The sequence below is a fragment of the Sarcophilus harrisii genome, chromosome 2 (genome assembly GCF_902635505.1).
Source record: "Sarcophilus harrisii chromosome 2, mSarHar1.11, whole genome shotgun sequence".
Lineage (NCBI taxonomy): Eukaryota > Metazoa > Chordata > Mammalia > Dasyuromorphia > Dasyuridae > Sarcophilus > Sarcophilus harrisii.
Genome location: NC_045427.1, coordinates 197,092,072 through 197,113,726, shown reverse-complemented (window position 1 = coordinate 197,113,726; position 21,655 = coordinate 197,092,072). Strand labels below are relative to the sequence as shown.

The 21,655-nt window shown below is 36.0% G+C and overlaps 1 protein-coding gene across 1 annotated transcript in view; it reads left to right on the top strand.

The window, feature by feature from the left end:
* Positions 1 to 6,413: 6,413 nt before the first annotated feature.
* XDH (xanthine dehydrogenase) overlaps positions 6,414 to 21,655 on the top strand; it is a 67,602-nt gene continuing 52,360 nt past the window's right edge. Inside the window, exons 1-6 of the mRNA XM_003757821.4 lie at positions 6,414 to 6,809; positions 13,093 to 13,150; positions 13,926 to 14,022; positions 15,242 to 15,350; positions 18,439 to 18,565; positions 20,705 to 20,766. Coding sequence (XP_003757869.2) covers positions 6,762 to 6,809; positions 13,093 to 13,150; positions 13,926 to 14,022; positions 15,242 to 15,350; positions 18,439 to 18,565; positions 20,705 to 20,766 — 501 coding nt within the window. The 5' untranslated portion in view covers positions 6,414 to 6,761. The remainder of the gene's footprint in view (positions 6,810 to 13,092; positions 13,151 to 13,925; positions 14,023 to 15,241; positions 15,351 to 18,438; positions 18,566 to 20,704; positions 20,767 to 21,655) is intronic.

Here is a 21,655-nt window from a genome sequence, read left to right as displayed (position 1 = left end):
TCTTTGTGACTGTCTTGGATCATTGTATTGTGAAGAATAGCTAAATCATTCACAATTCATTATACAATATTGCTGCTACTGTGTACAATGTTTTCCTGATTCTGCTTGCTTCATCATGAATCAGTTCATGTAATTCTTTCCAGATTTTTCTGAAAGCATTCTGTTTGTCATTTCTTATAGAACAATAATATTCCATTGCAATCATATACCACAAATTGTTTAACTATTCCCCAGTTATTAAACATCCCTTTGATTTCTAATTCTTAGCTACCATAAAAAGAGTTGCTATAAATATTTTAAACAAATAGGTCCTTTTCCCCTTTTTGCTTGTGTTTGGAATACCACATACCAGTAGTATTATCAAATCAAAGGATATTCACAGTTTTACAGCCATTTGGGCATAGTTCCAAATTGCTCTCCAGAATGGCTGGATCTATTCACAACTCCATCAATACTACATTAGTGTCCCAATTTTCCCACATGCCCTCAACATATAATATTTTCCTTTTTTGTCATATTAGCCATTCTGATATGTGTGAGGTGGTACGTCAAAGCTATTTTAATTTCCATTTTTCTGGATCAATAAGTGATCAGTGTATTTTTAATGTAACTACACCACACACTCTTTTTTTGTTTTTATTATAATTTCGGTTGACTTGGTTTTGTTTATGCAAAAACTTTTAAATTTTATATAATCAAATTATTTACTTTACATTTTGTAATACTCTCTATGTCTTCTTTGGTTACATATCCCTTCTTTGCCCATAGATTGGCCAGATAAACTATTCCATTATCTTTTAATTTGCTTTTTGTATTACCCTTTAGGTATAAATCATATATCCATTTTGACCTTACCTTGGTATACAGTGTGAGATGTTGACCTGGACCTAATTTGTGCCATTCTGTTTTCCATTTTCCCAGAAATGGTTTTTTTAATCAAATAATGAGTTTTTGTTCCAAAAGCTTGGATTTTTGGATTTATTATCTACTTGGTTATTATGATCATTTACTATAATGTAATTTGTACTTAATTTATACCACTGATTTATCACTATGCCTTAACCAGTACCAGATTGTATTTATAATTATTGCTTTATAATACAATTTGAGATCTAGTAAGTCTAGACTACCTTCTTTTTCATTTTTACAACTATTAATGTTGAAAAACCATGCACATCCTCAAGGTAACTTGCAATGTAGGTTGTTCACAATATGATAGGCAGAGTTATGACCAGAAGTTTTTATTCCTTGAGAAAGTACCACAAGCCATTTCTGGGACCAGTTGGGTGAAGTACACTTTAATTTGAATGTGAAGGAGACACATAGATGATGAGATATATGACAGTGAAAAGAAGGGTTGATGGAAGTAGGATGAAGTGCCTGTAAAAAGAAACATTGGGCAATTATCTGATAGCTTCCTATTTTAGTGAATTCTTCTCTCTAACTTGAGGTTAAACATAGTTTTTTCTACTGATGCTATAGGAGTACAAATACTGTATTAGTACAGATACAAATCTCTCGTGATTTAGTACCTTGGAGAAAAGTCCTAGTAATCCCATGCTTCTTCAGCTTTGAAAATGTATTTTATTTTTATGTAACTTTCATTATCAATTTACTTTTTAAAAAAACAAAAAAGCATTAATTTTCTCATCTTTTCATGTTTCCCAATTCCATATTGGGGCAAAAAGAAAAAACAAATAAAACTCTTGTAATAAATATGCATCACCAAGAAAAACAAATTCAATAATTGGCTTTGTCCAAAAATGCATATCATATACTGCATACTGAGTACATCACTTCTCAGACAGAATGTGAGTATCATGCTTCAACTTTAGTCTTCTGGAAACAGGGTTGGTTATTGCATTGATGAGAGATCTTAGTCTTTCAAAATTGTTTGTCTTTAAAATACTGTTGTTATCATCTGATAATATATTTTATCAGAAGGTCCTTATAAATTTTTTGGAAAAATAGAGCACAATCAAGTCATTGGTTGAGATACGGTGTGGAGTCTATGAGCTCCAAGTTTATCTTTCCTTTAGCTTCCTTTTGTTCTTTCTGACTTTCAGTGTACGTCAAGGTCTGTGCATCAGTGCACTTGAAATATTCCATTCTTGTCTTGAAGATTTTGTTGCTCTGGTCAGTGAAAAAACACACATAAAAAGGAAACACACTTTCATTTCTCAATCCTTGCTTGCTATGAGTTGGACTCACTAAGCAGAGTTGTCCCTGTGAAGAGATTAGCAAAGAAAAGAACGTAATCTTAAAAAAAATTTAAAAAGCCAAATATTTATCAGATACTTTATTTCCCATTTCTTCCATTAGGTGAAGGGTTAACAAAAGGGATCTAAAGATTTTAAATGAAGGATCTATTTGTTCAAAAATATTTTGTGTCCCTTGTCCAGATATCTATGAAACATTATACTGGCAACATTATTGTAGATAAATTGTAGACAAAAGGTGAGGAAAGGAAAGATACAAAGGACTGTGTCAGATGTTGAAAGATAGTGGAGGATTAAAATTTCTTCCATTCAATTCACCAACCAATCAATCAATAAGCATTAAATAAGCACCTACTACATAATAACTACTAGAGAGGGAAAGGAAATAAATCTTACCCTCTAGGATCATACATTCTAATAGGTGATATAATATGTATGTGTAATTTATTCATTTATTCAATAAACATTTATTAAGTGCCAACTAAAAACCAGACACTTAGACACTTAATTAAACACTGGGAAACAGAAAGAAGCAAAAGATAGTCCCGGTCCTTATGGAGATTACAATCTAATGATGGAGACAATGTACAAGCTATATATAGTATAAATAGATTAAAAAGGAAAAGCACTGGAATTAAGGGATTAGGGAAAGCCTCCAGTAAAAGGTGGAATTTTAGTTGACACTTATAGGAAGTCAGCAAGATCAGTAATCAGCGTGGGAAGAAGAGCATTCTAACCATGGGGGAAAGCTACAAAATACCTGAACAGATGGAGTATCTTGTTTGTGGGACACCAAGGAGACCAGTGTCACTGGATTGAAGAGTACTAATCCAGTAGTGAGTTGTAAAAAGATTGTTGGAAAGGTAGGAGAGAAGGCTGGATTATAAAGATCTTTAAATGCCAAATAGAGCATTTTGTATTTGCTCCTTGGAAGCAATAGGAAGCCGCTTAAATTTGTTGAGTAATGAGAGAGTGCTATGACCAGACTTGTATTTTAGGAAAATCACTTTAGTGGGTGAATGGAGAATGAACTGGAGTAGGGAGAGACAGGTGTGTGTGTGTGTGTGTGTGTGTGTGTGTGTGTGTGTGTGTGTATGTGTGTGTTAAGGGATAAGGCATCCCCAAAGCATTTGGGGTCCCCAAGTTGGTGGTGCAGGTATGGTTAAGAAATTCACAGACCCATTCTCTAAGTTAAGGGGGCAAAAAGTTTATTATGCTGCTAACAGTGGGCTAGATTCCAAAAGGGAGTTTAGAAAGTATTTGAGAGAAGGGGAATAGATTTATACAAAGTTTGGATAAGAACTTCATGTTACTTATTTGCTAATTTTATGGTTTACAAGTAGGTTTTTGAGGGGTGGTCTATTCCAGGAGCTTGGTCATTACTGATCAACAGATTATATTGGCTAATTTTATGGATTAACTATTGTCTCAGGAACTTGGTACTGACCAACAGATCATATTTGATGGTCAGTAATATTTATAGGACTGTTCTAAGGCCAGAAGACTTTGAAATCATTGACAGATTGTTAGTATATCTAAGGGAAGAAACACTACTATATATAATACATATGTACGTATTTGGAACATATACAAGAAAATACATGGTAATGAAGAAAACCATGTAGTATTCAACAAATAATTACTAAAAAACCTATTGTACAGTTTTGCTGGGTATTGTGGGTACAAAGACAAAATGAAAAGCAGTTTTCTGCTTTGACCATAGGAAGTCAAATTCTCATCACTGTTGTTGTTGTTTGTCCTTCATGCAGAGTCATGCACAAATATATTCTAAACAATTCAGATGGATAAATTTCATTTCAACCAACTTTTATTTTCAATTTAATTTAAAAGCTTTTGTTATATGAGAATCTTCTATGACTGAAGCACTGATGATGCAAACATTGAAACAAAACCATTCATATCCTCAAGGACTTTACATTCTACTGGTTACATTATTATATTGTTTTGCTTAATAACACAACATAGTTGTCTCATCTATTACAAGTTATTGATTATATGTAAATTAATATGAGTGAATCTTAACTGGAATCAATTATCCCAATCATAAAGGTATGTCAAAAAAATGGCCTTTTTTCTCCACTGCCATATTTTTGTGATCCTTAATTAGGGAGAGGGTAAGCATCAGTAGAAAGCTTAGGAAATTTGAATGAAAGCGACCTGAACTACATCAGGTTAGGTCTCTTACTCTTTAATTTTCCCTTCTGGTAAAGGGAGCTAATAATAACTCCCTTCCCTAACCTCACAAGTGTTTTTGAGAAAATCACATGAAATAATATATGTAGATGTGTTTAGGAAACCATAAAGTTCTATGCAAATGAAAGTCACTAATTTTTTTATTATATAATGATGATGGTATTGATAAAATTCTAATTCTATTCATGTTCTATTCTCATGCTTCATCCTGGAATGGAATTGAGCTTAAATTCTTAAAAGCTAGGTCAATGGAATACAAGTTTGGGGAGGTTGTAAAAAATTGGAAAGTTTTCAGATATAGGCCAGGTAATGGATGATCCCTGTCTATCAGAGAAAGTCAGGCCTAGCTAAGTACGGGAAAGCTCATTATCAGAAGATTAGCCACTAATAAATTATTGGTGAATTATTAGTCATAATAATTTAGTGAAATCTGATAGGGACCATTTGGTGGATAATCGTTCTCCATCCTCCTCCTTATATGGTTCCTATATGCATCTATAATATATAAATATTTGTATATATTAATAATTGTTATATATAATATTAACAATTAACAAAACAATAATAGTAATACCAGCTAATATGATCTATTGTCCAGATATGTTATATAATTTTTTTCCTCTTTCCTCAATTTGACATTTATAGCTTTTCATAACCTATCTCCAGCCTACCTTGTTCAGACTGATTTCACAATAATCTCTTTCATATATTTTTTGTTCCATTCAAACTGGTCTATTTGATATTCCCCAAGTAGATAGAGTAGATGTCAGTCTGCACTGGGAGTTCCCTACGCAAATAAAATCATAGGTTTGAACATAATAAAAAGAAGAATAACAACAGCAATAATGAAGATCATAAATTATATAATGTGATTTTATTTGCATAGGGAGAGCTCAGTAAGAAAACTCATCTTGCCAATGCAGATTAACACTTACTTTGAGACTAGTTCTCTATGCCCTATTGGGTGTTCCTTCTATACATGTATGTATCTATGTGTGTACATACACACATACATGTATATATGTAAATATATGTATACATGAATATAAACATAAGTTAATATGTGTAAATATAAATGTATGTACATATAAATATAAATATATATGGTGTGCGTGTGTGTATCCCAAGTAGAGCAGAGGAAGGAGGGCCTTTTGTTTCATATAGCAGAGATGTGATGCCTATTTGGGTGAATATCTTCTCCTATGTGGCATAGGTAACATGATACACAGGATAGTGAGTTAACCTTCCAGTCAGGAAAAACTGGATTCAAATCCTGCCTCTGCCACACTTATTAGACAAGATGTTCCAATTCCCTGTGCCACATGATAAATTACTAACAGTTGCTATTCAATATTGGCAAAAGTAACTTCCACACGAAAGAATTCCCCACTTAGAATTCAGATGAGGGGAGGAAAAAAAGATAGCATGTCAGTATCCGTAGCTGTTGAGGTTTAGTTTGACTATTTTTTTTTTTTGAGGGTTTTGCTATTGTTTTTAAACTACTGTATCACCTTGTGAAAAAAAAAATCATGGAAACAATATTTCACGTGTATAAGTTAAAAGTACTTCATGTATCTCATTTGATCGTTATATTTCTATGAGGTTTTTACTGGAAGTATTTTTATCATTCCCTTTTTATAGAAAGAGCAACAAAGTGAGATTAAGGTATTTGCTTCAGACTCGGGGACGGTGTGGGGGCGGAGGGGAGACTTTTTTCTTTTTTCTGCTCCCCTCACAATCCCTTTCAAGTTTCAGAGGAACAACTCATTTAAAAATGTTTAGATTTCCCAGTATCATCTCTTTAATTGGACAACCTTTTAATAAACATCTACTCCACGCCTGAAAAGGGAAAGAACTCGTTCGGGTTGACACTGGGGTGGAGTCTGTGCTTTCGAAGGAGCCGGCAAGAGTGGGCAATCACATGTTGGAATGAGGCTCGTCCGTCCGGGAGACCTCTTTGGCCCCACCTTCAGTCCCGCCCCACAATAGAAAGAGATGAAGAAGGAGGAAGGATAAAGCGGGGTGGGTGTGTGCAGAAAGTGAGAAATCCGCCTAGTGCTGGGGGCTTGCTCTGGCAATATCTGCATGTGGTTTCCCAGAAACTCTTCCGACACACGGACGGATCTGTCATTGGCTGTGTAAGATTGGTGGAGATTATGCAGACTGGAGAGGCTTTTGCCAAGGACTTTTTGTGCCTGTTCGTCGCTGGTTGTTTTTTCCGTTTTTTAAATTAAATTATATCTGGACACAAGGTATCTCTGCTGCGACCCAACAGAGACAGCTGTGAGGGGTAACTTGAGGGTGCTAGCAGCACAGGAACCTCAGTCCATGATCATGGCACCCAGTGAGTTGGTTTTCTTTGTCAACGGCAAAAAGGTAAGCAACGCTCTGACCTTTGGCTCTGTTTTTCATCAGGAAAGTGTGTGTGTGCGCGCGAGTGAACCAGCTCAGTCGAACGTTTTTTCTCTCTCCTTTTATGCTTACAGAACTGGTGTTAAGTTTTTATAAGAAGTCTAACTTTTTCTGGGTTGCATTACAGGGGAAAACATTGGGAGAGGTTGGGGAGGGGAAAAATAAGATAAAAACAGGAAGTTGGTTTGGTAGGAAAGAACATGTGGTAAACAAATCTGTTGTGCAGTCAGGATAGTGGAAAAGGATGTTGCGTCCCATGAGACTGGGAGGATCCTGATTCAAATCCTTACTTTACCCCTTATTGCTGACTTAACTTTGAACAAATCTCCTCAGCAATGGGGCTTTTGTATTTCCACCTGTAAGGAGAGATTTGAACAAAATGATTCTTTAGAATCCTTCTAGTTCTAAATCCTAAAGGTTCCTAAGAGGTCCTAGACTTGTGAGGCGGGTGGCTTGAACAGATTATGGGTGTGTATGCCTGTGAATGTATATGTGTGTGTATTAGATTTCTATGGGTGCATAAAATGAAGGGGGAGCTGAGAGAGTTCTTAGAGAACTTGGGTTTGAGAACATTGTCCTTGTTTTCAAAAAATGAAAGCAAAAGAACTAGGAAGCCTGACCCTCTATGGAACATTTAGAGTGGAGTCCTAGCCAGCCATTAGACAAAGCTTACTGCAGGGCAGTGCAGGTCTGTTTAACTAAGAACTTTTCCCTTTTGGAGAATCACCATCAACTACAAGCTTCTTGCTACTTGCCCACTTATACAACCAATCAGAGAACTGGAGATGTACCCATCTCCTCTCTCCTTTGGTCTCTACTTATTTTGGAGAGAGAGGAAAGGACAAGTTTTCTCTGTCTCCTCCCCATCTCATTTCTCCTTGCTCCAAAGGGAGTCCCTACCTGCCTACAACATGCCATCAACTTCAAAGATTGATTCTTCTGCAGCTTTAGAGAACATGAGCTTCTTGACTGGCAGAAAAAATTGGGATGGGCCCAAGATCAGAACTAGACCATGACTTAGGAAAACTCAGGATGGAGTTAGACTGAGAGATCATAGAGTTGAAAGACCATGAGTCCTTTGCCTGAAATCTAATCTCCTCTCTTTGAGGAGTGAGGGATGGGGAAAAAAAGATCATAGGATTTGGACATAGGAGATTTCATCTTATCTCAAATTCTTATTTTTACAAAAATGACTTGCTCAAAGTCATCCAGTTAATCAGTGACAGAGTTATAAATGAAACCAGTTCTTCTGACTCCAAATCCTGTGTTCCTTCCATAACTTAACATTACTTTTCATAGAGTATATTCCTCATTTTGTTTCTTTGAACAGATGAGAATATGTCAGAAAATGAGGATTTTGTTAAAATAGTTCCCTATTTACATTTATTTATATAGTTATAAATACAGGAGTGTTACATATATAAAACCTTTGGGAACAGTCTATGTTTTAGTGTTTATTTGAAAATATTCAAATATTGAAAGGGAAATAACTGTCTATATAACTGTGCAAATCATAACCTCTGTCTGCCTCAGTTTCCTTAACTGTAAAATGGGGATCATAATAGCACCCATATACCTAGGGTTGTGAGTATTGTTTTACAGCAATCAAATATTTGTCATAGTACTTATTATGTATTAGAAATACAAAGAAAAGAATGTAATAGTCCTTATACTTAAGGGTCTTATATTCCTATTAGAAGAGTTATCACGTACATATGAAGAATATAAAGAATTATTACAAGTTAAATACCAAGTTTAGGAGGAAGGAGAAACTTTTCAGGTAGAAGGTAGTTCTTCTACTGATTTGAGAAGGAAATGTAGGATTTAAAGGAGAGGGAATGTTTTGGGTTATTCCAAGCAAGGGAGACTTAGCTGCCTTTGCTGTTTCCAAGAAAAGAAATGTACTGTCGTGTGTGTGTGTGTGTGTGTGTGTGTGTATAAAATGTTATATATAAACTGTCTTGTATATACACATATTCACACATGTGAATATGTATATATAGGCATGCACATGCATATTTATACATATGTATGTACATATACATGTGTAAATAATAAATTATGTGACAATATGTATTATATTATAAATGCATTGCAATATATTAGCCATAGATAATAGCTAATATAGAGAAATCTTTCAAGAAATGAATTGTCTTGCATAATACAAACATACACATGTATGTTTTATTTTATTTTATTTTATTTTTTTTACAAAATAAAATTTTATTTTATTTTATTTTTTTTACAAAAATAAAAGCTTTTTACAAAAGCTGTCTACAGCAGCTTTGTTTGTAATCACACGGGCAAAGGAGTCCTGCCTTTTAAATGTGGAGGTGTGCTGCCTCACTATAGTGAATGATATAATATTCAGTATAATAAATGAGAATGCTTCTCTGAGGATACATAGCTTCCTGGTTTCCTCCATTCATCCCAAATGAAGAAAGATTGCAAGCATGTCTAGATATCACAGAGGTTGAAGGGACCTGTCAGATCATCTAGTCAATTTAAATTCTGCTTGCCTCAGTTTCCTCAACTATCAAATGGGAATAAAAATAGCATTTACTTCCCTGGGTTGTCATCAAAATCTTAACACAATATCTTAATAAAATGTTTGTTTTCTTCCCTTTACATATTGTCTTTTCCAGGACCAATTTTCAAATACTTGAAGACAGTTATCATTTCTTCCCTTAAGTATTCTTTTTTTCTGGGTCTTAATTCAAAGATTTAGTCAATCCTTCCATGGCACAGTGTCCTTTCCTTGAAAACACCCTGATTATTCTCATCTGAGCATCTTTTATGGTTGCCATTATTAAAATGAGACATACAGAGATGAACACAATATTCCAGGTGTTGTCTGACCAGGGAAATTACTTTAAAATTTCTTTTTTTAACTTAAAAATTTTTTAAATGCTGAATGTAACAAGCATCAAATGAACTGAATATTTCTAGTGTGAAATGGAATTGCATAGTTTGTTTTTCCTTTTAAATATATAATAAGTTTAATGAGTAATTTTAAAAACTGTTCTATTTTTGTTTCCTTTTAGCCTTCCTTTTGTTTTCTTTTACACATTAAAAAATAAAGAATAATTTGTAAAATTCTGTACTTAATGAACATCAAAGAAGAAAACATTTCTATGGCAAATAGAACAGAAAAAATATGAAGCTATGACTCTATTAAACACAGTTTATTATTATTATACTTTAATTTATACTTTATTTATATATATATATAATTTAATTTATACTTTAAAAAGTGTATAATAATTTTAACAGGTTAGTTTCAAAGCTATCCTAGTCGTCTGTCAATAAATATCTTAAGAATCAGCTTCTGCTTTAATTCCTCAACCAAAGTCCCACTCTGTGACCTCATGATGGCATGCAGGTTATCCTGTGACTGTGCTCTAGGTACAAAGGGACTCCATGGCAGCCTAGTGAACTCTTTTCAGGAGGATGGCTTTAAGCATGTGAAACAAAATGCATAGGAATACAAAGAAAATTAATTATATTGAAATAATTATTTATCCATCTATTTTTAAATAAATGCCTTCCCAAAATTCTTTGAGGCATACAATATGTCTAGTCCAATAAAACTGTAAATATTTCAAGGTCAGAATGGGTGATAGACAGTCACTTTTCATATTGCCTAATTAAATTCAGAGAAGTAATATCCAGGAATCTGCTGATAAGAGGATGAGATTTTTTTGGCCACAGCAACTTTCAATAATTGTCTGCTAAGTAAAAGTGAGGTGATGATTTGAAGATGAGGGGGTACTTACAGTGACAAAATTACAAATTCTGCAATTTCAGGACAAATATGATTCTTATTAGTCAATATTTCTCCTTAATGGAGTTTTAGATACTTGGAAGGAGTTGTGGAACTAGAAATCTTTTTTTTTCAGTTATAGTGCACTGGGGTTAGATTGGTTAAGGTTCCTAAAACAAGTCCAAGGATTTTCCCATAGCTAGTGTCTGAGGCTGGAGCTGAATTCAGATTCTTCCTTCATTAATTTGCTATCTGAGTTTTTATTGTTTGTGTAGCTCTGTGCTAGTGAAATCTAGAAAAGTCTAAAAGATACAGTTTCCAATCTTGTTGACTATATAATTGAACACACAGATCTCCATGGTAAAAGCAATATGTGATAAATACTACAGAATGGCACAGAGTTTTTCAGAGAAGAGAGAAAATATTTTTTAGCAGGATAAATTATTCAGGAAAGCTATAAAGGAAGAGGGATAGTTTGAATTGGACATTGAACAATGAATAGGAATTTCCTAGGTGGGAAAGGTATCTCATATAGCGGAACCACATTAATAAAGGCTTGTAGTTGGAAAAGTATGAATTTTGCTCAGAGAATGTTAGACCTTGGTTTTGGAGTATAGCTTTCATGTAATCACCTAATAGGAAATTAGATCAGAAGAGGTAACCTGGAGAGCCAATGTAGACAGCCTTGAATGTCAGGCTAAAGAATTTGGATTTGAATGGTAAAATGGAAAGCAATTAAAGGTTTTTGAGCAGGGCATTATGATCAAAATGGTGCTTTAGGAAGATTAATCTGAAATGGTGAGGAAGATGAATAAGAGGACCTAGAAATTGGATCACTATTCAAGAGGGTATTGATGTAGGCTAGAAGTGAGCTGATAAGGGACTATGCATTGGACTTCCTGAGTTCAAACACAGGACAAACCAAGTTGTTTCCCTAGAATGAGCTTATTAAGCATTTCTACCACATGCCTTCCCAAAATGCTAGACTTAAACTTCCTTTCCTCAAATCTAGTGAATTTTGCTGCCTGATTGTGATGTCTAATCATTAATAAAGCTGTAGTTCTGTAGGCCAGAAGCCTGACCATTTCCTACAGAGCTAGAGATTTATTAAAGTCAATGTATGAAGATATAATTCTAGGTGACCTCTAAGATCTCTTTCAACTCTAAACTCATGATCTTATAATTGTGCTAGTTTGGCGTCCTTCCCAGTGCTACTATCTGACACCCCTGCAATTTGTAGGTGTGGCCTAGCAGGAATTTGGACTTTAAACAAAGTAGCAAGTCTAGAGCAGAATATCATAATTTTAAATGCTGCAGAAAGCTCAGCATCATGAGTCAATTTGGCATTAAGAATTGAAGGTTTATTTAATATGTTAACTTTTCTATGACCCTTTAGAGACATTCTAGCTTTAACTTGACTTCTTGTGCCCCAATGATCTTTGCAAACTCTTATGAGAGACAGCGACTCTTTCCCTTACCCCCACTTGCCCCATATCCAGTCATGCCAAATCTTGTAAATCTCTTACATCATTTCCCCTTCTTGCTCTTATAGACTTGCCACTATAATTCAGCTCCAATTACCTCTCACTTACACTATTGCAATTGAATTGGTTTCTCTGCATCCAGCCTCTCACCTCTGCAATTTACCCTTTTCCCATACATTCTCCACAGAGGTGTGATAGTAAATCTTTAACAACGGGCTCTCCTATGTACTTTAAAGTTTATTCTGGATTATTAATACTTTATTTATCCGTTTCTTAAATCTAGACAATCAAATAAACAATAATTCAAGCACTGAATTGTAGTTGACATTCCTACACTAAAAACTTAATGATTAGCATGAACTATTCTGTCTGGCTCCTGCAAATCCCTGAATGCTAGCCCTGTAATTTCCTATAGGTCCTTCCCTTGACTAAAAACTTTCAAATGCTCCCCATATTCTATAGGCTTAAAATAGTCTCAGTGTGACATTTAAGATCTTCCACATTCTGACTCCTACCCACATTTTCAGCCTTAATTCACACTAATTCATTTTGCAAACTTTGCTTTATTATAATCAAGCTAGACTACCAGAAGCTCCCCCAAATCAGTACTTATCTCATGCCTCCATGCCTCAAGCCCCTTGCCTGGAATGATTTCTTTGTCTTGCCCCTCAAAGTTCTTGTCTTCTTTCAAGGCTTTATTCTCTTTGCACCTCCTCCTTGAAGCCTTCCCAATTCTCTCTCCTTCCTCTCCCACTAGTGTTGCTTGTACACTCACTCACTTTAATTTTTTTCTTAGTTAGATCTGCATATTATATCCTATCAATAGAACATAGGTTTCTTGGAAACAAGTACTATTTCATTTTTGCCATTCTATCTCTAGTGATTAGCACAGTTCTTTATACAAAATAGGAGATTAATACATATTTAATTGCTGTTGAATAAAAAAAAATAAGCTTCCTAAGTGCTTAATGGGATACATTTTTCTTTCCCTCTGTTTTAGGTGGTGGAAAAGAATGCAGATCCAGAGACAACACTCTTGGTTTATCTGAGAAGAAAATGTATCCTCAAAGCTTGAAGAAGAGACAGCCTTCAGAGGGTGGTAGCAGACTTCTGAGGGGAGACAGGATAGGGCAGAGGTGACACCTGAGCTCTAGTCCCAGCTTTTGGTTAGTTATGTGTCCTTGAGCAAGTGATAACCTTTCGGTTTTTGTTCTGAATAATGGCCAGATGTGGAGGTAGAGGACAGTGGGGTTTGGGAATAATTAGCTTAGGCTAGATAACCTCTAAAATCTCATTTTAACTCCAATTGTTCATGATTCTATGGGTATAAAGGATTAAATTTGATGGCTTTAAGTTAATAGATCAGAAAGGGTGCCTCCTTTAGCCTACTACTAAAATGATTCCATTCTAGCTCTTAATCTATTATCCTATGATGATTTTTTGGGACCATCCAGACTTCATGTGGAGAGGAGCTACAGAACTGCCTACATCTGGTAATAGATCTGGAGAGATTGTACCAGTGAACTACAGAACTGGCTGAGGACACTTTCTCTTTCAGTTTCCTTTATGAAATGGGGATGGCCCTTTTCCTGTTATGTTCCAGAAATACTGAGTCATGCCTGATTAATAGCAGGAATATTAATGAGGATGTTTGGCTCTTTTACTTGCATATATTAGAAAAGATAGGACACTTATAAATGTAGTGTTCTAGCTTTGCTACCTGAGTGGGTGACTCCTCAAGGGACTATTCTGTTCCAGCATGTCCAGGGGCTGAATCACAGAAAGGATTCCTTTGTATTGGGGACTCCTTTTCCTTAACTCTTGTATTCCCAGTGGGGTTAAGTGGGACCAAACTTGGCTGTGGAGAAGGTGGCTGTGGGGCCTGCACCGTAATGCTGTCCAAGTACGATCGGCTCAAGAATAAAATTGTGTATCCTTTACTTATTGATGGGACTGCCAGGGCTCAGATATGATTTCATATATGAGTGTGTCCACAACAGAAAAGGACAACAAGGATGATGAAGGGTCTCACTATTGTGGTATTATACATGCATGAGGACTGATTGAAGGAACTTGGGATATTTAGCCTGGAAATGACAATTTGGGGTGAGTGTGTGTGTGTGTGTGTGTGTTTGTGTGTTGGGAATGGGATCAGACATGAAAGCTATTTTAAACATATGAAGAACAGTCATAAGAAAGAAGGATTAGGGTTATTCAGTTTGGCCCTGAAAATGAAACTAAGACCAATCAACAAAAGTTACAAATGAACAGATTCTTTGCTGTTCATTTGTTTTAGTCACATCTTACTCTTTGTGATCCCATCTGGGGTTTTCTTGGCAGATATAATGGAGTGATTTGTCCTTTCTTTCTCCAGCTCATTTTACAGATGAGGAAATGGAAGCAAACAGGGTTAAGTGATTTCCCTAGGGTTATACAGCTGGTATGTATCTGAGGCACTTAAGACAAAGCTTCCTAATAATTAGAGCCAAACCAAAGTGAAAGATGTTGTCTTTGGAGATATTGGGTTCCCCTCTACTAGGTGTTTGCTGAGGCCCTTTCCAACTTTAAGATACTGTAACAGCTATGGGCTATTTTAGGATTACCTCTGATCTTTGGAAGGAAGCAAAGAAGGAAGGGAAAAAAGGGAGGGAGAAGGAAAAGGAAGGAAGAGAGAAAAGGAAGAAGGCAAATACTGGAGGGGCTAGTAGAAAGGAAAGATTGAGAAAGAAGGAGAGAGAAAAACAGATAGAGAGGGAAAGGAGAAAACATGGGGGGGGAGAGAGAGAGAGAGAGAGAGAGAGAGAGAGAGAGAGAGAGAGAGAGAGAGAGAGAGAGAGAGGAGAGGGAGAGAGAGAGAGAGAGAGAGAGAGAGAGAGAGAGAAGAAAGGGAGAGAAAGAGGAAGAGAGAGAGAGAGAAAAAGAAAGAGACAGGAAGGAGAATATGAAAGAATGTGATGTGATGCCATGAAAAGAAGGGGACCTACATTTTGTGTTCACATCCTACCTCAGACTCTTAATTTGTGTGATCTTGGGTAAGTCATATAATGTTTCTACTCTGATTCCTCGTTTGTACAATGAGAGAGTTGAGGTATGTGGACTTTGAGGTCTGTTCCAGGTCTAGTTCTACCATCCTTTACTTGGATTTCCAGCCACTTTTCTGTCAATGCCTGTTTGGCCCCTATCTGCTCCCTACACCATGTTGCTGTGACAACTGTGGAAGGAATAGGAAGTACCAAGACCAGGCTGCATCCTGTCCAGGTAAGCTGGGCTGGTGCTGAGGGTGGTAAACCAGAGAAGAAAAAGCAGACTTTTTGGCAATAGGAAATTTGCAGAGAATTATACCTTGGACTCATGATTTGACAGATTCTCAGAGTTGGAAAACAACTCAGAGGTCTTTAGCTCACTCCATATCTCTGTAAGGGAAGTGCTCCTTGATGACATCAGGTTTAAGTACATTACAAACATTGGGCTTTGTATTTAATCCTGCTTTTTGATGTACATACCACTGGGCTGAATTTATAAAATAGAGAAAGTACTCTTCTCTGCTTCTTGTGGGTACTAGGAGGCTGAAGGAAGTCATACTTGAGTCTACTTTTCCCTATGGAACAAAAATCTTGAGACCCCAACATTTTAGTAGGAGGAAGAAAAGGTAAAGAAAAGGAGGAAATGAATTAATCAATATTTATTAAGTATCTACTGTGTATTGGTACTATGCTAGGTGCTAGAAATGATACCTTTTTTCTCTTTTGGTGCTTATGGTAATTATGGGCAACAAGGCTTCCCATGATATTGACCTTATCTTCTGAACCAAAAAGGAAGGCCCATGATCTGGGAAAGGATATTACTTTTACAAAATATTGTTTATTCAATCAACAAACATTTTAAAGACTGAGCTAGGCAATGGGACAAGCTGCAAAGTTTAGAGAAGCCACCATTTATCCTTGTCCTTATGGACTATTATGCACATCCAAATAAATGTGGTACACAGGACAATTAAGTGGAAAACTCTATGCATTTTGGAAATAGAAGCTGTGAGCAGCTCAGTCCCTGCTTCTGCCACTTACTAATCTGTGCCACCTTGGACAAGTCCCTTTAACTCTCTGGGCCTCAGCTTTTATATCTGTAAAAATGACAGATGTGGAAAAATCAAATGAATTCTAATATCATTTCTTTCTCCAAATCTATAATTCTTACGTGCTCAATGTCAGATTCTGCTTACACTAGAAATATAAAGAAAGACCAGAGCAGTCCTCAAAGAACATGGAAGACATATATGGAGGATAGAACTGGTTAATAATTAAGTGCATTCAAATATTGTGAATATATGGATATACGTGTGTATAAATGTATATATATATATGTATATACATGTATATATGCACATATATGTTTATATGTAATATACCTCTGTCTCTGTCTTTCTCTTGTCTCTCTTTCTCTCTCTGTCTTTATCTCTGCCTTTCTCTCTTTGCATATGTGTGTGTATATGCTTTTGTCTGTCTCTTTCTCCTTATCTCTGTCTGTCTCTGTCTCTGTGTATGTTTTTCTGTCTCTGTCTCTCTGTCTCTGTCTCTGTGCTATCTTTATCTTTGTCTCTCTTTTTTTTCTCTGTCTCTTTCTTTCATATGCATCTAGTTATTTATATGTTATTTCCTAGAGTTCCAAAGAATTCTAGCTCTTTGAGCTCAGAGACCTGTTTTGCCTTTTTTTTTTTCTTTTGTAAAACGAAGTTTACTCCCAATGGAGAGGGATGCAAAGGGCGTAATGTTGTAGCTTGTGGGGAAGTCTTTCTTTAACCAAAGGAAAGCAACAAGTAGGGTAACATAAATAAATTCCTATTTGAAATAAGGTAGCACCAAAAACTGTTCTCACTATTTCTGAGGCACAGAATTGTTAAGTGATTATTTTCCAATATCACAGGAAATGTCAGGTTCATATCTAGAATCTAGGTGCTAGGATTCCCTCTGCCCCCACCCTTTACCTCCAGACTTTCATAACTCTTTGATCCAAAACTTTAATATGCCTCATTTTACCTTTAATCCTCCATTTTCCCATTAAAAAGCCCCAAACCTCTTTTTCTGTGGCCAACATCCTTTCAGGAGCCTCTATTCCTTGGGCCAGCCACTGACTTACAGAATGCCTATGAGGATGTTGCTTCACTTCCTGAAATATTAATTTCTTTAACAGTAAAAACAGCATGTCATTCATTTACGTAATTCATAGGAATGATATAAGAACTAATGAATACTTCTGCTTATTTTGAAATAGTAGATGAAAGATAGAATGAAAAATTTTATCCTGATAATCTGATACAGGGAAAAAGGTTCTTATTCCTAACTTCTTCAAAAGGCAAGGTAGTCCAATCTTATCACAAAACCTGTTAACAAAAATCCCATTTCTCACCTTTCTTCCAGTCTTTCTGGAATCACTATAATTAAGAGGACAGTGGCATTGGTATTAAGGTTAAACAATCTAATGATATAGTTCCTTAATACCTACTGATTGGACATAAGGTAGGAAAGCTTTAGTTTCCTCATCTGCAAAATGAAATAGAGAAGGATATAGCAAATCACTCCATTATCTTTGCCAAGAAAAACCCAAATAAAATCATAAAGAGTTCGATAATTGAAAACCAATTGAACAAATACAAGAATAACTGGGTATAACCATATTTTGAGGGGGAAATAAATTAAGAAAAGTCTTCTAAGAAAATTTCTTTTTAAAAAAGTATATTTAAAATATATTTTTTCTTTTAATCAATACTGTCCAGCTAGTCTAGAATATGTGGTCACTTTATGTGGAACAGTCTTCCTAAAGTTCACTGGCACTTTTTCCTTATGTCTCAAACAGCATTGACTTTCCCATTTGGACAGAATCAAAATTAGAAGAGACCTAAGTGGGCAACTAATCCAATCATTCTTGGAAAAAAAAATTTTCAATATACTATACCTGATGAGGGGCTATTGAGTTTTCACTTAAAGATCCTTAGAGATGGAATCCAATCATTCTGAGACAATCCATCCAGCTTTTGAACTTTACATAGCATATTGCTTTGAATTTCTCATGCATTTATGATGTGCCATTTTGTATCATAGTGGTCTACATTTGTTTTATATTCCCCTAATGGAATTCTGTGAAGGCAGAAATTCCACCTTATCTAAACTTTGTATCTCCTCCAGTTCCCTGAATTTACCATGAACATAATAAATTGTAATGGCTGAATGAATGACTTTGTTTGAGCCCTGGTCAAAGCCTTGGGGTAGGGTAGCTGGTTCAACAATTTTTTATTTTTGTTTTTTCTTCTTTTTCTTTTATTGGTTCAACAATTTGAACTTTCTTTTTTTAGGAGAGAATCTCCAAAAGTCATGGCTCTCAGTGTGGCTTTTGCACCCCTGGCATTGTCATGAGCATGTATACTCTGCTCCGGAACAACCCTGAGCCCACAGTGGAAGAAATTGAGAATGCTTTCCAAGGTTTGTCCCCCATCCCCACCCTGACTTCCAAAGTAATCCAGGGAGGTATCAACGAGGAGTACTTGGAATTGGAGATCTTGCAGGGAAACAAAAGGCCAGGGAATGTATTTAAGACATATAAGGTTGATCTCTTAAAATGAGCAGTGCTGAGAGAAGTAGAACAAGAGATGCCACTGTTTAGAAGAAGGAGAATATCTAGACAGGACATAGAGCTATCTTCAATAATTTGAAAGTCTACCATGATGGAGGAGGATTAGCCTCGTTCTTGAACAAGGAACAGTGAATGGAAGCCACAAAAGAAGAAATTTTAGGCTTAATATAGTGTAGTGGGGGACACTTAGTAAGAATCAGAATTATCTCAAACTGGAATGGATAGCCTCAGGAAGTAGTAGGTTTCCCCTAACTTGGAAATCCCCCACAATGACTGAAGGACTTGTTTCTTAGTCTTTATGATTTCCAGCATTTGTTGGAGTTGTCATGGAAGGCATTCTTGTTCAGCTATAGGTTGGACTAGTTGTCCTGTGAGATCCCTTCCATTTCTGAGAGTCTGTGATTCCAATAAAAAAGGGAATTTCTTTAACCTAAAGAATCAGAATTAACATTTGGCAGAATGTCTTTCCTATTGGAAGGACTTTTTTGTTTTTGTGAGGCAATTGGTTAAGTGACTTGTCCAGGGTCACACAACTAGGAAGTGTTAAGTGTCTGAGATTGGATTTCAATTCAGGTCCTTGGGAAGACTTTTTATGCTGTTGGAGATAGGCAGTTAGGAAGCATGGTAATAGAATAAGTTGCCCAAGCTAAAATCCTATCTCAGAGACTCATTAACTGTGTGACTTTGGGCAAGTCACTTAACTCCAATTGCCTCACCCCCCCAAAAAAAATTAGGAATAATAATGGTGTCTTTCTCCCAGGGTTCTGATAGAATAAAATAAAATTGTATTTGAAAAGTGTTTTGCAAATCTTAAAGTGTTATATAAATATTAACCATTGTTATGATTACGTTCTATCCTTATATTCACCCCAGTTAGTCAACAAGCACTTATTATGTATCAGACATTGTGATAAATTATTGGGGTATAGAGAAAGATGGAAACATGGCGCCTAATCTCAAGAGCTTACATTTTAATAGGGGTAGACAGCAGGGAAAAAATTATACTATAGGCAAAGCACATACAGTGTGAAGGGAAGTTCATCTCACAAGACAAGGTCTAGCATCTGGGACTTCTCTTTAAGTCTCTTATTGGCGCCATCATAGTTGATGAGCAGCTGCAGTGGACCTAGCTCACAGAATGGGAGTTGAAGGGAAGTAGAGGGCCCATGAAGAGCTAGTTTGAGAAACTCTATAGCAGCCAGTGTATGAATATTCAAATGTCTACTCTTTTCCTCCACTATATTGTGTAAGTGGGGGGTGGCAGGGCAGAGGGAGATTTGTTACTTAAGGAAAGTAATTAAGCTAGAGATCAATATTAAGTTGTGAGGGAAAAGATTTATGTTTCTTAGCAGACAGAAGAAACAGGTATTTTGGATTGTCCTTACAAATGGGGACAAGTACCTGAATAATATTAATAGCTAACATTTATGTTCCAAGCTCTGTGCTAAGTACTTTTCAGTTATTATCTAGTTTGATTTTCATTACAACACTAGTAGGTTGGTGCTATATTTATCCACAGAGGCAGATGAGTATTTAGTAGGATCTGACAGGCTCACATAGCTACTAAGTGTCTGAGGCTGGATTTGAACTCTGGAGTTCCCATCTCTAGACCCAACATTCTATCTATTAGGATACCTAGCTGCCCCAATACAGTAGCCATCATCCTGGGTTGGGGGTACTATCTGTCCCTGTGAACTTTCCAAATGGTGTAGCTGAGGCTACAGTAGATAGATACATCCTGCCCAGATATTTATGAACCCTGGAACACAACTTAACCTCTTTTAGCCTCAGTTTCTCCACATATAAATGAGAGGATGGACTTGATGTTTTCTAAGGTCTCTTGTAGCTCTAGATCTATGATCCCATGACACTCCAGATACACCAGCCTAACCCTCAAATCCACTCTCTTTATAATTCTTTGCTCTGTTGAACATCACCACTAATAGGCAAGTCTGCTTTTTTTTTTCTTCTTGCTTTTTACCCCACAGGGAACTTGTGCCGTTGTACGGGCTACAGACCTATCCTTCAGGGCTATAGGACATTTGCCAAGGTAAGTGTCATTGGTCAGCTTCTATCCTAGCTCTTGTCAGGTGAAGAAAGGCCTGATAAATTCAAAGTAGCAACAAGATTGTCTAGTTCTAGTAAGTGGCCATTTTCCAGGCCTGCCGGGAATGGTCTTAATTTCTACTTTTTGGAAACCCTTATTTTCCTTCTAGATTCAGTTCAAGGGCCACCTTTGACAAGAAACCTTTTTCCTGATTCTCTGTTATGGGTCTTCTTCCCCCAAAATTCCTTTTTATTATAAATATATATATATTATAAATATATATATATATATATGTTTGCATATTATTTACTTGACTGTTTTCATATTGTCCATTTTCCTTTTGTCCTTTCAAGTAGAGAACTTCTTTAAGGGCAGGGACTGTTTAATTTGTGTTTTTCTGTCTCTAGGGAAAGTTATTAAAGTTATTGACCTGGGAAAGTTATTAAAACTTATGTAAGTCTCAGTTTTTTATCTGTAAAACTGAGATTAATAATACTTATGTTTTTAATGCCTTCAAGTTGTTATAAGGAAAATACTTTATGAAAATTGCATCCCAATAGAAAGGAGTTATTGATAATTATGATAAACACCTACATCTGCTTAATACAGTATAACTAAGAATTCTGGTCTTGGGGCAAGTTCAGTTGAGTGAGGTAAAGTAAGTGGGTAGGGAGAGGAAGCTTTGGAAGCACTTCTGATAAAGGCTCAGATAGAATAGAGGAAGAGGCAAGGCCATGCTATAACCACATTGTACTGACTCCTGAAAGCCTATTGTTAAATTTTCAATGTGAACATTTATACCTTAGAAATCTGCAAAAACTACACAATGGGGCTTGACTGATTGTTATATTGATTATCTAGGCTTAAGTAATGAAGAAAATATTAATAATGT